General features: G+C 41.5%; 1 protein-coding gene across 1 annotated transcript; it reads left to right on the forward strand.

Annotated features, from left to right (window-relative positions):
* The first annotated feature begins 634 nt into the window (after nt 1–634).
* Nucleotides 635–15138, forward strand: LOC310854395 (four and a half LIM domains protein 2-like). Its single transcript, XM_083759020.1, has 6 exons — nt 635–715; nt 9334–9525; nt 10484–10658; nt 11503–11672; nt 12439–12625; nt 14010–15138. Exons 2-6 carry the CDS (start codon nt 9370–9372, stop codon nt 14159–14161), a joined length of 840 nt encoding a protein of 279 aa, XP_083615146.1. The 5' UTR covers nt 635–715; nt 9334–9369; the 3' UTR covers nt 14162–15138.
* The last annotated feature ends 354 nt before the right edge of the window (nt 15139–15492 follow it).

Below are 15492 nucleotides of genomic sequence, written 5' to 3' on the forward strand. Positions count from 1 at the left end.
CCCTTTAATGTTTTCCATCTGTCCCTGATATTTGTGACATGTCGTATGCAAGCAGGGAATCATAACTTCAAATTGACAGCGGAATACAGCGAGTTGAGAAAACAGGCTTGAAAGGTTCACTTCTGTGGTCTCTAACATTACACCTAGCTACATGTTTCAGCATTTATTTCATATTTACATGTCGATTTCAGCTCTGACACTTATTTCAGACATGCTCTAGTATCTGAAGAGTCTGCCTGTGCTATTAACTGATTTTGAAAAAAGAAAAAATTAAGTTTTTCTCGTCTGGTGAAAAGCTAAAGTTTGCGCGATGGCAGGCTCTCAGTCAAATCTGGTCACATTTGTATTGTGTTTCCCCTCTCCCCAGCTCTCCTTTATAAGCTTTAGCTCCTTGCCAGGTCCTCCTTTGTGTACAATATGTACTTGTAGATAACACAAAATAGCACATTGTCTCTTGATGACATACACACGCATGTAAAATCCCACGTTCCTGCATTAATTCATCCAATGATCTCGGCTGCAGTGTTTTTGTTGCATTCCTAGATCAAAATGTCCGGCCCACTGTGATCACGTACACCACGGGTCCCCTCCTTCTCTCATCATGCAGGGGCCGTACGGCTGCTGCCAGGAACAAATAAAACACAGCAGGGACGAGAGCTGGCCCTCCATACTGCTGCTGAGCTGTCCGTCTGCCGCAAGACCTTTACTCTGACAGGTGATGATTTCACCCACTGCTTCTGTCTCTGCTTCTATCTCTGTGTCTGTGTACGGTTTCTATATCTGCTTCTATCTCCTTTTATCTTTATCTATCTGTGTTTCCATCTCTTCTCTGTTCTATTACTTCTATCTGCTGTTTCTATCTCTATCTCTATCTGCTGTTTCTATGTCTATATCTATCTCTATCTACTCTTTCTATCTCTATCTCTGTCTGCTGTTTCTATGTCCGCTGCTATAACTGTTCCTACGTTTCTATTTCTGTTCCTACCTCTGCTTTCTCTCTGCTTTTGCTCTTGCTGCTTCTATTTTACCACTTCCATCATTGTTTCTATCTCCGTTTCAATCTCTGGTTATACTTGTCGTTGTATTTGCTGGTGGCATAGCCAACTCCTAGGTTTTCATTTAACTCGAGAGTATAAAAACTGTGCTGTTGATTGTCAGAATGTATTTCTTTCAGCAGGTGTTTAGACAATGGCTGTTACTTGGTGCGTGTGTGTGTGTGTGTGTGTGTGTGTGTGTGTGTGTGTGTGTGTGTGTGTGTGTGTGTGTGTGGTTCATTTTGTTTACCAAATTCATACTCTTAAGATTAGTGTCATTAGCGGAACATAGTTGCTTTGCGGTCTGGAGGATTATAGGGAGCTAGTTTAGAGTGCTTTGACGAGTGTTACAAAAAGGTTGTTTGTTTGATTTGTTTTACTGTAACTAATGAAACCCTACAGTATGTATTCAGTTGACCGCAGTCACCCAGGGCTCTGTACTAGGTCCCCTCCTTTGTTAGATAGGGACGATATGGTGTTCTAAGTGGTTAACAGGCAATTTGGGTGTCAATTAGGGATTACATATTTTTACTCCCGATCCGATGGTATGGGTCAGGCAAAATGTGACTATACCTTTATTAGAATGACTGTCATTGTATTTTCTTTTCTCTCTATGAAAGCACAGAATCATATCAAAATAATGGTGTATTGGTTAATTAGAGTGAATACAGTTCTACAGCTTATAGAACTGAAGTCAAGTTGAAACTCTTAAAGAGTATCTCTCTCATTCAGAGAGAGTACTACAGACACCTATGCCATCATCATGCATGCGTGAATCTTGTTTGCGTCTGAGCATAGGCATGGCAGAGGCATGGTAACGCCCGCCTGCCTGTTATTGGCCTACCGACACTGCCCGTCTTGACTGTTCACTGAGGTGGATATAGCTATTCTGGATAGTCTGATGCGAGGTTACGCCGTGGTGGGAAGTAACTTGTAACTTTTATTTTTGTAGAAGAGGCAAACTAATATTGTTTATGCTGTTTGCTTTGATGGAATAATTGATTGAACATGCACACCATAATATGATTTGATTTGGTGTGGTCGAAACTTGAAACATTATTGTATTTGTACTATAAAAAGGCCAAATCAAATCATAGTACAACTACAACGTAATTTGTAAGTTGATTAGCGGTATACTGTGGTTACTTTGCGCCAAAAACCGTCCCAGCCAACCCGCCACTTTTTATGCGTATGCAAATAAAACAGCAAATTGTGCCTGATTTGCTGGGAACAGATTACATACATGACCATATTTCTTACGTCATCATTGAGAGCTAGTCATACGTAATTTGTAAATTGATTAGCGGTATACTGTGGTTACTTTTCGCCAAAAACCGTCCCAGCCAACCCGCCACTTTTGATGCGTATGCAAATAAAACAGCAAATTGTGCCTGATTTGCTGGGACCAGATTACATACATGACCATATTTCTTACGTCATCATTGAGAGCTAGTCATACATATGTATATGTAATTTGTAAATTGATTAGCGGTATACTGTGGTTACTTTTCGCCAAAAACCGTCCCAGCCAACCCGCCACTTTTGATGCGTATGCAAATAAAACAGCAAATTGTGCCTGATTTGCTGGGACCAGGTTACATACATGTATACACAGGAACATTACCTTTAATCCTCCCAACACTAAAACATATCGTCATTACGTCACAATCGAAGACCAATTACATATATATGTAATTTGTAAAATAAAATAGCAAATTGTGCCTGATTTGCTGGGACCAGAGTACATGGTGTGTATATGTATAACTAGCTATCAATGATGACGTAAGACATATGGTCATGAATGTAATCTGGTCCCAGCAAATCAGGCACAATTTGCTGTTTTATTTGCATACGCATCAAAAGTGGCGGGTTGGCTGGGACGGTGCATACGGACCGGGCGAAAATATTACTTGCGCGCAAGTAATGAAAGAAAGCAGGGGCTCGCAACTCACTTTAAAGGACAACTTTAGTTTTTTTCAACCATGTTCATGTTTTAGGTTGTTATTAGAGAATTTGCTGCTTTCTTTTGTTTTAGGGATTTTAGCTGTTTTGACAGGGGGGCGGGGGCATTCGAGCATGGGGCTAAAAATGTATTGTATGGCGATTTATTATTTACTATAGTCCTACTAGACCCCAATAAATGACATCTGGTCACAAAAGATCACGAGATCTACTATGTGTCAAACTGCATATTGAGCCTATGACACACAGTGTGGCTTCCCCCCAGTAGGCCTCCTTCACATTCAGTAGATCCTGTGATCTTCTGTGGCCAGATGTAATTTCCTGGGGTCTAGTAGGACTATAGTAAATAAATAAAAAAGAGAAATCGCCATAATATTTTGTAAAAACATACATATTTAGCCCCATGCTCGAATGCCCCCTGTCAAAAACAGCTAAAATCCCTAAAATGAAAGAAAGAAATGAAAAAGAAATAACACTCATCTTTTACTTTCTCTAATAACAACCTAAAACATGAACCTTAAGATGCTCCAAACTTTATTTAGCAACAGGACATAGTCCTGTTATCTCATCTATATACTTGACAAAGACCGTAAGGTCGAAACGTTTGATATTTTTTGCTTGCCTGTCGCTAAATAAAGTTAGGAGCATCTTAAAGTGAGTTGCAAGCCCCTGCTTTACAATTTACAATTTACAATTTAGGCATTTAGCAGACGCTCTTAATCCAGAGCGACTTACATTTAAGCAAGAACAAAAGCATGGGAATACATCACATAAAAGCATTTATCAATATCATGAAACATGCGTAAGCTAAGAAAGTAACAGTGGAATATCTATATAATGAAACTATACATACACTATACATATAAACTATACATATTTACTACTATGCTATACATATGTACTATGGCGTGCTATAACTATATACAATACAATTATAGTGCTGTCTACATAACATGCTATAAGTCTGTGTCAAATGCTATCTAAGCCAACAGAAATGCTATCTAAGGGGTTAGGGTAAGTGCTATGGGCCATGATGGAGTCTGAAAAGGTGGGTTTTCAGGCTACGGCGGAAGATTGGGAGTGATGCTGCAGTTCTGACTGCAATGGGAAGTGCATTCCACAGTTTTGGAGCCAGAAGGGAGAAGAGTTTGGGACGTGTGGAGCGTTGGCCCGGCGTTTTTAGTGAGGGTACTTCCAGTTTCCCTGCGTTGGCTGATCTGAGTGCGCGGGAGGGTTTGTAGGGTTCAATCATACTTGTAAGATATGGGGGAGCCATACCTTTGGTTGCTTTGAATGCCAGCATCAGAGTTTTGTATTCTGTGCGGGCAGCGACCGGGAGCCAGTGGAGGGAGCGGAGCAGGGGGGAGACATGTGAGAATTTTGGCTGGTTGAAGACCAAGCGAGCTGCTGCATTTTGGATCAGCTGGAGAGGCTTAAGTGCACATGCTGGTAGGCCAGCTTTCTTTCAACATCTCATGTTTGCCATGGTCACCAGATGGCGTGCTTTTGCAAACGCATTGGTTGAGACTTTGAACTAGACATGTTAGACTTGAACAATATAGTAAAGAAACATGGAGAACATACAACAGAATAGGTTGAATAATGCTTTTGTACAGTAATAACAGAAGGTGAGGGGAAACAGACAATGATCTTAACTTGAAGGGAACTTGAAAGTGAGGTCTTTGCTAAGAAAGTTTATGAATAGATGTAAAGTGTTGATCAAAGGAGTGGGTTGAGTGAACTCGAGTCTGGTGTGGGTTGTTTTAATGACCATTTATTTTGTTTTGTCCACAGTCAAGCATACATAGTGTAAAATGAGGAATGGTCTGCTGGTAGTCCGTAACAGAGTTGTTGTCATGATGAAGCAGTCCGAGAATGGCAGTGTCATCAGAGTATTTAAGCCAGGTATGTGATGTAAGTGGGTGAAGGACTCATACAGTCATTTGTGTATATTGTGTAGAGAGGAAGGGATACAGTCATTTGTGTATATTGTGTAGAGAGGAAGGGAGAAGGGACTGAGTGAGGACACAGCCCTGAGGGGCACCTGTGTTGGTAATAACAGTTGATGAGAATACTGTACCTATTTGAACTGTTTGTGGTCTATTACTTAGAACGCTGGGACTCCAGTAGATGAAGAGTGGAGGAATACTGAGGTGATGCAGTTTCTTGATTATGTGATGACGCTCAATGCTGTTGAAAGCAGAACTAGAAAAATTAAATAAAAAAAACAGCGGCAACATTATCCGTAGATAAATCTTGGTGTTGGAGAAGGGAATGAAGGAGGTACAGTATGCCACATCCTCTGTAATACCACTGCGCCCTGTATGCCGACTGATGAGGGTTCAGCTGTGACCTGACCTGTGACCTGTCAGGATGAAGTGCAACAGGTCTGTAGTGGTTAGGTTCTGAGGGATGGGCTTTCCTGGACACCAGAATGAGGTCAAAGTGTACAGATGCTGCTCTGTTGGATTCCAAGTATGAAGGATGGTACTTAACCAATTTGTTAAATTGAGCTCCTAGACGTTCTAATAATAGGATAAATAGGTTGATTAAGCCGAGGTACAGGGCAACCCAATTTGGTGAATAATCTCTTGTATCCAGTGAGGGATACAAGGGAACTATTATTTGAACTTGAACTATTTTAAAATCTTTTAACCTAAACGGTTTAGGCATAAGGGGTAAGGCAAGGTACAGGGCCCCAAGTCAGCGAAGTACAGGATAATAGGTTTAACTAAACTAAATGAAGACTATTGGAGGGGAAATTAATTAGACTAAAATGTTGTTGTTTATAGACAATGTTGTTATAATGCTTGATGGAGGAGGCTACATTTTCAAGGCTGTGATTCTTAAACGTATTTTCCACCAAGCCGGGTGTGTCTTATTAAACTTTTAACAACGGGGTCCCCCCCAGCCTCTATCCTACTGTAGATGCTCTAGTATTTTGTTATTTCTTGCACAAATGCGTCGTGAGCTTGCGGATCTGCTATGTTCAGCGAAGAGATTCAGTGAACTCACATCCATTGATTCATTTGTGAACTAAATCAATTCACTCAAATTCATTCGTCGATTCGTTTGTGAATCAATGAACTCAAATGTGTTTTCACTTTGATTTGTCCAAGATTTCATTTCCATGGGTGTGTTTGTTTTTTGCTTTTCTTTGAAGGTGTTTTTCCACAGCTCTCTGAGCATGACTCCAATTGATTCAATAAGGTCGGAATGTTTTTAACGGAGCAGACAACCGTTGGAGTGTTGCTGACACAGCCATTTGATGCTTCCATTGTGTCAGAGTCTAAATTCATCTAAATGCTTGGAATGCTGTACTATTTGGATGAAGAATGCTTTGGTTCCTCTCTCTTTTCAGTTACCAGTGGTAGAACAGTTAATTTAGTCATGTACTTTAGGTGCCTTGAGCAAGGCACCTAACCTCCAATAGAGCATGGCAGTGGCCACATTTCTGGACCCACTGAAAAATCCGTCATTCGTTTTTTTCCATAGAGATTTACGAAAATATTTATATATTAAAAATTAAAAATAAATCTTGATTCTCGGCTTAAAATAATTGATATAATCTTATTAGTAAATCTCTATGGGGGGAAATGAATGGCCGATATTTCAGTGGGTCCAGAAAACCCCGGCCACAGCTATGCTCTAATTGCTTCCCAGCCACAGTGTAATGTCCAATTACTCGTGTCGCGCGCCGTAGATTCAATCTGCATGCTCACAGTGCATGGCCGATGTGAAGCGTTGAGAAGACAGCATTCACACACTACTGTACCAACTGTGAAGGAAAATAATCCACTGTCCCCTTTTCTTTTAATATATTTTAGGGCTTTTTCTGCCTTTATTGATAGAGATGGTAGACTGACAGGACATGGGCAGAGAGAGATGGGGAGTGACACGCAGCAAAGGTCATCGGGATCCGGGGTCAATCCCGCGACACGCTGTCAGGCGGAATTAGCAGCCTAGGTTCCAGACGGCTACGCTAGCCTGTCTGGGCCAGCATTGTCCCTTTTTTAACTGGTGCTCCGACGAGTGAAATTAAATGAAAGACGCCCACTATGACGTACTCTGCTAACCCTGGCTCCCATTCTAACATTCCTGTGTGTGTGTTTGTTTGTGTATGTTGGGCCTTTAATGACTTGATGCAATGTACAAATTAGGCATTACTGCTCTTGAATGTCCCGTGCACGTATGTCGAAGAATGTGTTTACTTGGCCCTTGTGATCTCAATAAGTCCCGAGAGCAGGTGGGCGGAAAGTAAATAAGTACGTTCACCCCGACACTGTACGGTTTTGAGGTTACTTTTGCTTCACTTCAGTGCTTCATGCTTCTACCCCACTATATCTCACTACTGCGCATCTTACTTCTCTTAAACTGTATACCTGTATCTTAACTGCAGGATCAATGACGGTTTCTGGTATATACTGTATTATGTCTGCCATCCGCCCGTCCGTGCATCCGTCCGTCTGTCCATCCATCCATTACTACACCACAATTAGGTTTAGGTTATTAATGGAAAACATATGTTAAACACTTAAGTAAGCTCTATCCATCAACATCTTTTAGTATTTTGCAAGTCTCTCTCTCTCTCTCTCTCTCTCTCTCTCTCTCTCATAGCCTTGAAACCAGATACATCTGCCAGAAGAGAAAAAAAATGCCCTGGGCAGATATTGGCCTGGCACGCCTCAATTACATTTTGCTCAGCCCAGAGTTGTGGGTGACAAATCAGAGTGCACAATCTAATATACGCAGTGATATTAGTCTGGTCATGCCAGGCTACTTCTTCCACTTGTCTGGCAACCTGCACATTTTGAATTGTGTAGTTAGAACCACCGAGTTGATGTTTTGAGCACCCTCCGGTGGACAAAGTGACAGACTTAATTCTGTTCTTTATTTGTTTATTTATTTTATTTTTATCTTGCCTTAATTCTACCAGAGAATCTTTTCGCTTTAAAATACCATTTATGTGAATCATGTTTCTCAAGGTTGAATTAAGTTAACTTGATCAAATCAACCAATTTTCAGAGGTATTTTGGCAGCGTATTAAAGCGATTTGCCTCAAAATAGTGTTTGCCCATGTCAGCCGGGACGCCTGATGGAGGGAAAGGAACTGGTTGGAATAACGTGCTCCTTCCACGCGCTACGTCCAACCAGGGAAACTCCCCCCTGTCAGGTGTAAAGGAGCAACTTGGACACTCAAGCATGAAGGAAGCATGAGTTAAGTCCGTTGCTCTCCGTAGGTTGGCGGAGGGTGTGTAGAGCCCAGGATCACATCACAGGATGATTGACACAGGGGTGAAAAATGGGTTACAAAATCGTGGGACAAAAAATATAAATTAATAATAAAATAATAATAAAATAAAAAAACAGTGTTTGCTTGCTGCTCTGTTGTCCATATGGCAGTGAATAAAACCCTTTTGCACAACTACTAGTAGGACAGGTGCGGTAGGAGGAGAGAACAGACAATGCAGCTGAAAGGAAATGGTTCCATTTTCAGATTTGAAGAAACGACAATTGGTTCAGCTGACCTTATATGAAGAAACCTGATGGAGGTAGTTTCTTCAACCATTTCCTTTTCATGTTGGTTGTCATCGTTTTGATTGATGGGGGGGGGGGGGGCAGAGCAGCTTGCAATTAATTTCCAATGGAAGTCACCTGGTTTTGACGAGACAAGCTTAATCCATAGCACTCTTCTGTCCTCCTCCCCCCCATGGAGCAAGCAGGGATCAAGCTTGTCTCAAACCACATGACTCCCTTTGAAAATGCATTGCGAGCTGTGCAACACACAGAAGACACAGGAGACACAGAGAAGACAGCTGTATTTTATATGTGACTGGGGCCTTGGGGGCTACAGCACCAAACGGTAAAAACATCGAAGTTGAGAGGGCAGTGTGTTTTTTCTGCAGGTATATAACACCAGACTACTCCAGTGGCTGCTGGGTATAGAGGGACATGATGATGACGCAAAAGGAGTTCCTTTACTGTGATGGTTTTCAACTTTCTTTTATAACAAGGCCCATTATTTACCATCATTTGATGAGATTTAGACCCAAAACGAAAGACTTTTGTTGTCGTTGGATAAGATTTTGTCCACAATTCCATGTGGTGAAATAGGAGAGATAACAGGTAAATGTTGAAATAATAGTTTTACATTCTCTATTGTGTAGACTTCTTGTAAATTAGGTAATGCAGATGTTTACCAATAATTTAATAATTGGTTACCAACTCTCCATCATTTAGCTGGGGACCACCTGGACCACCGGTTGAAAACCACTGCTTTACTGTAAATGCTCTGACAATTATACTCACCGTCTGCCTTTGTCGTTGTCTCTCTTAGCGTCAGTGAAGCGAGAGGACTAGAGGAGACTCCAGAATGGGGGATCGCTACGACTGTGAGGAGTGCAAGGAGACCCTGTATGGACATAAGTACATCCTGAAGGAGGAGAGACCTTTCTGCATCAAGTGCTACGAGTCGCTCTTCTCCAACACCTGCGACCAATGCAAGAAATGCATTCCCTGCACCAGCAGGGTAAAGATCTTAACCCATTCTGACCTGAGATCAGATTCATACGAGGTTTTCCACTGGACACACACTGGTCTGATTAACCCATTCTGACCTGAGATCAGATTCTAAAAATGTCAGTCGTTCTTCGTTTAAAAGAAAATAGCAGACCTACAAGCTCGTATCGCGCCACTCGGTGGCGCGATATGAGCTTGTAGATCTGCTATTTTTCAATAGCTAAAGCATAACATGATGCCAACACCAAAATGGGTGCCCGGTCAGAATAGGTTAAATTAACCATATTGATTAGCAGGGTACATACTGTAAATGCATTAGACAAAAAGCTGATGTTCAAGCTCACAACGTGTCCGCTGACATAAAATGGGGTTAAAGTAGGGATTCTGATGCTATATTAGTAGCTCATTTTTGCTGGGGATGCTCCTGGAACCCCCTCAAGGACCCCGCTTTTCAGAACCACTCCATTAAACGTGCTACCTGTCAACATGCAGGGGAAAGATATTGTGAAATCCATGATGAACTGTGGAGTGTGTCTTTTCTGTTGCTGGACCACATTCGGCATGGCTTAAGTGCTACATTGCTGAGTGGCCTGTCTCTCCAGCTCTTTGTCTTCTTCTGTCTCTCAGCCCCGGGGTTACCCATTGTCTCCTATCGGGTCAGGAGCAAGAGCTCATGCAGGATAAACCAGTGAAATTGGAAGTCATGACACAAAAGACGAGATTTTAACTGGAACACTGGAAGCTGATACAATGGGTACTCTCCTGACTGGCTGACATTGGCAACCCACTTGAACATTTATTTTCTATTTAATGAAAAGCTGGAGAGACGTGGAGGGACCCATGTTACTGAACAAACACTCTATAGCAATGATTACTCTCAGAATATAGAACTTCAGCTTTTTAACAAAACAAAACAAACCGTTTGAAAAACGAAAAAAACACTTATACACCACGGTCTCTTCCTACAGGATCTGTCGTACAGGGAGCGCCACTGGCACGACGAGTGTTTCCTGTGCAACAAGTGCACCACCTCGCTGGTGGAGAAGCCCTTCTCCAGCAAGGACGACGTTCTGATGTGCACCGAATGCTACGCCAACGAGTACTCTGCCAAGTGCAACGAGTGCACGAAGACCATCATGCCTGGTGAGGTCCATTCATCCCTCGCCCTCCGTTAATCATTTCCCCCGTTTCAGTAGTTTGCAACATTTTCTGGATCAGGGCCCCACTTGATACTCTTGAAAGTGCTCATGGTGGTGGCCCACCCAAAGTGCTCAGATGGGTGGGCCCTGTGCATTTTCAGGACATGCTTATTTTAACCCATTCTGACCTGAGATCAGATTCATACGAGGTTTCCGCCGGACACACACTGGTCTGATGAACCCATTCTGACCTGAGATCAGATTCTAAAAAATGTCAGTCGCTCTTCGATTTTTTCAAAAATAGCAGACCTACAAGCTCGTATCGCGCCACTCGGTGGCGCGATATGAGCTTGTAGATCTGCTATTTTTCAATAGCTAAAGCATAACATGATGCCAACACCAAAATGGGTGCCCGTTCAGAATGGGTTAATGAGCAATCAGCTGGTTGTGTTCCAGTTTGGATCAATGGAACTAACATAGTATAGTTTGAGAATAAGAAATCTGTGTTATTTTATTTATTTATTTTGGCTACACATTACATACTGTATATAGCCCAAAGAAAATTGGTATGGTGGAATATAGATATGATTTTAAAGCGAACATTTTTAACCCATTCTGGGCGGGCACCCATTTTGCTATTGAAAAATAGCAGATCTACAAGCTACAAGCTTGCTCTACAAGCAGATCTAAGAGCTTGTAGGTCTGCTATTTTTGAAAAATCGAAGAACGACTGACATAGAAACATAGCTTTTTCAGAAAACTGTCATTTTCAAACATACATTTTTAGAATCTGATCTAAAAAAAAAACAGTCAGGTGTTTTAAATCTCTATCTCTCTCTCTCTCTCAGGCACCAAGAAGATGGAGCACCGGGGAAGCAGTTGGCATGAGGGCTGTTTCACGTGCCAGCGCTGCCAGCTGTCCATCGGCACCAAGAGCTTCATCCAGAAGGAGAACAACAACTACTGCATGCCCTGCTACGAGCAGGAGTTCGCCCTGAAGTGCGTCCAGTGCACCAAAGTATGCAGCGCTCTGACTGTCATTTATTCTTGTATAGTGATTCTATCCAGTGGTTCTCAACCACTGGTCCGGGGACCACTCCCCCAGCTAAATGATGGCGAGACGGTAACCAAATTGGACCCATATTAGATCTTTAACTCTTGTCAAATAAAACCAAATAGACCCCTCAAGAGTTCAATCATTGTTGAACATCTGCATTACTTAATTTACAAGAAGTCTACACAACTACAGAATGTAGAAGAATTGTTATTTTATATCAAAGTTTGCCTGTTATCTGGTACCACATCAATACAGGAGAGTGAGAGAGAATCCCACAGCTTGTGCTCCAAGTTACAATTTTGTGTGCTCCTTTATTTGCTCCATCACTTCCAATTTGACTCATCCTGTATCTTGTGAGTTTCTCTCTCCTGATTGGATCCACTACAATTATTTGTAGATTTTTATTACAAACACACTAACCACTTCAGCCCTACAGTATATACATTTCGTCCATTTGAAAATAGCCCATCTACAAGCTCATAGATTAGCTATTTTCAAATATGTATATGTATATGTATATGTATATATACACTTATTTTTTTTAATACATTTTTTACTTGTAAAACGTGACATTCTGCACAATGGGTACTTTGTGGTACTTTAAGTGCATTTTGATTTACTAAAGTAAAGTTTTAATTCCGGACTTTTATGACTTTTAGGCTAACAGAGTGTGTCTACATTGCAGCATTGATACGTTCACTTAAATAAAACATTTGACTGCTTGTAGCCGATCACCACTGGAGGAGTGCAGTACCGCGAGCAGCCGTGGCACAAGGAGTGTTTTCTGTGCATCGGATGCAAGCAGCAGCTGTCCGGCCAGCGCTTCTCTTCCCGAGACGACTCCGTCTACTGCCTTGACTGCTTCTGCAACCTGTTTGCCAAGAAGTGTACCTCGTGCACCATACCCATCAGCGGTAAGCTGATTACACTAACTGTACTTGTCGTAAATAGATGACCTGCACCAGAATAGGGAATCTACTTTTACGGAATGTCCAGGTAGCTTGCAATCCACCTCAGAAATCCATCTCCCGGGGGACTATTGGTTTATTTGGTAGGATCCCCATTAGGTGTGTCCTAAAGCACCGCTAAGAGAGCGTTGAAACGGCCCGAACGGGGAAAGACTTCCATATTCTAGATCAATACTGAGAATAAGTCTCTCCGACCCTACTTTTGGCTGGCGCCAAAAGCCTTGGCGCCAGTGCTACGTACAGCCCAGAGCTATGGAACCAATTACTCTATTTCCAAGGTGTGATCTTGATTTGGACGGATCAGTCCTTTTGCATCAGTGCAGAAAATATAATGGGTGCCATAAAGTCCTTAAAATAAGCATGCTTTAGATTTTCTCCCGATCATGTGTTTCCTGTCCCCTCCCAGAGCGTCCAAATCAACATCCATTAGATGATTATTACATTATGGTGATCAGGAGTCTATTTGTTTGTTCCTGTTTGGTTTTGAGCAGTAGCGGGGGAGGAAAGTAACTAAGTACATTTACCCAAGTACTTACTTTTGGTACTTTAAGTATATTTTGGTGCCACTTCTTACTTTTACAATACGGAAGCAGTAGCACAATGTGAGTATTCCTTTTTTTTTTTTTTTTTTACATTTTGGTAATAATACTATTACAGTTTACTTAAGTAAAAAACAAATCTGAATACTTGCCAACTGGTAATCATGAGTCTCTATAGTCGAATTCCAATACTCACATTTATTCCTCCTCTTTATTTTATTCCTCTTTATTTATTCCTCCTCCCCTAATTCCTGTCCTTTGGCTGCCAGTGTTCTGTATACTGTACTTTGATCTTCTGTATTAGTCCACTAGCCAGAATATGAACCCGGACATGTTGAGTACACCAATGTTTTATGTTAGAAATGTTGAGTATGGGTCCCCGGGATGTAGAAACTGCCGAATGCTAATTTGCATACTGTATGTTGATACAATTATATCATTATTATATTTTCACAATTGGCATAATATGTGAACATACCATTAACAATCTATAAGGTTGTCATGTCACTATGACTCCATAACCATATAAGGAGTTTCCAATGCAGCTACAGCCAAATATGAAGTGTGTAGTCTTAACCTCAACGTGTCGTCAAGGCATCAGCGCAAACAAATCAGCTCTAGAAGAAACATTACCATTAATGCAGTTTGGCTTGATATTTGTGACTAAATATGGCACCGGCCATACATACTGTCTATAGTGAACAGGAACGAAATGATTCCAGTCACTGAAACGAATGATAATTCCCAACACCATGGCTTATGTGTTGCGTTTCCGGCTTGTGTGTTTTCAGGCCTGGGAGGCAGCAAGTACATCTCGTTCAACGATCGCCAGTGGCACAACGACTGCTTCAACTGCAAGAAGTGCGCCGTGTCCCTGGTGGGGCGAGGCTTCCTGACCGCCCTCGAGGACATCATCTGCCCCGACTGTGGCAAGAGCGCCTGAGTCGAGGCACTTCACCCGCCCGCCAAGCAAGCAGGACGCCAGGTCCAACCTTAGCTTCCACTGACCGACCTTCAGCAGAAAGTGCATCTCTCTGGCTCTCGTTTTCTTCTCAAGTCAAAAGTTTATGGTTCTTTCTTGTTTTCTTTTTTCTCCTTATCAGACTGTTCACAGGAGATATTAGTTGTATGCTCTGATGAGAACGCGGGTATATTTATGTCGTTGCTGTCGCTCAGAAACCTTGTATCTCCATATCCATATTTAAACTTTTAATGTTTTCTTTTGTTTGTCAATTAATGCGGCACTTTCTCATACAAGAGTGTCATGTAAAAGAAGAAAATATAGCCGATTTACATGCTCACACCGTGTCTTTGTGACTTTGCGAGCTGGAGATTGGCTATTTTCCACTTTTTATAAAAGGTGAAAGTGGGTTTTCAAATATTTAAGAAAGTATCCATATCCTGAACTGTTTTTGGTAACTGTTTTGGACATGCAAGATTTTCACCCGAGGGCAACTATAAAGGTTGAAGATGGTCACTAATTTAATAACACAATTCATTAGCTAAACTGTGCTTATGAAACAGTATGATTTAATTTCCTGGTTTCCTGGTTCTACATTTTGGTGACCCATTTGGATCTGTAACTCTGATAGTGTTCAAATGGAACCAAATGGACTCATAACATGTCCATTTGTAACTCTGATAGTGTGCAAATGGATTCATATACAGTATGTCAAACCGGGGGTCCTTGAGAGTCCCTGAACTAAAATAATACTGGAACCCTGATCTGCCCTGTAAAGTGTTCATTTTACTTGGAGAGTGTACAAGTAAGGGTCCCACAATTGGTTTAACTTGTATAGGCCTACACTCTTTGAGTTACAGACCTTTAAGGGTCTATTTGGTTACTTATACTATCAATCATTTAGCTGAGGACCCCTGGAACCCATTCAAGGACCCCTGTGGGTCCCTGGACCCCACTTTTGTAACCACGGATGTAAGCAACAGCCTTGTGTTAACCTGTTCATTCCTGTGTTGTTTTACCAGAGATAATGTAATTCAACTAACATGATTGATTCTGCTTTGAAATCTATTGGAACGTAAAGCCTGTATTGTTATAACATTATAATAAAGATTGTTGTGGCTTCTAATGGCAAATTATTTGTATTCTTTATTAGCCACCGTCCCAAAACAGTGCTCAAACTCAAACACACTTTTTTAAAGTTTCTTTTCAAATGAATGGCATTTCTTTACAATAGCGTCAGTCAGTCAGAATAAATCCTATGGAGACTAATCATAATAAAGGTTTCATATGGTACCATATTAATCATAGTGGGT

Source organism: Protomyctophum parallelum (genome assembly GCF_964188405.1).
Source record: "Protomyctophum parallelum genome assembly, chromosome: 23".
In the NCBI taxonomy this organism is placed as follows: domain Eukaryota; kingdom Metazoa; phylum Chordata; class Actinopteri; order Myctophiformes; family Myctophidae; genus Protomyctophum; species Protomyctophum parallelum.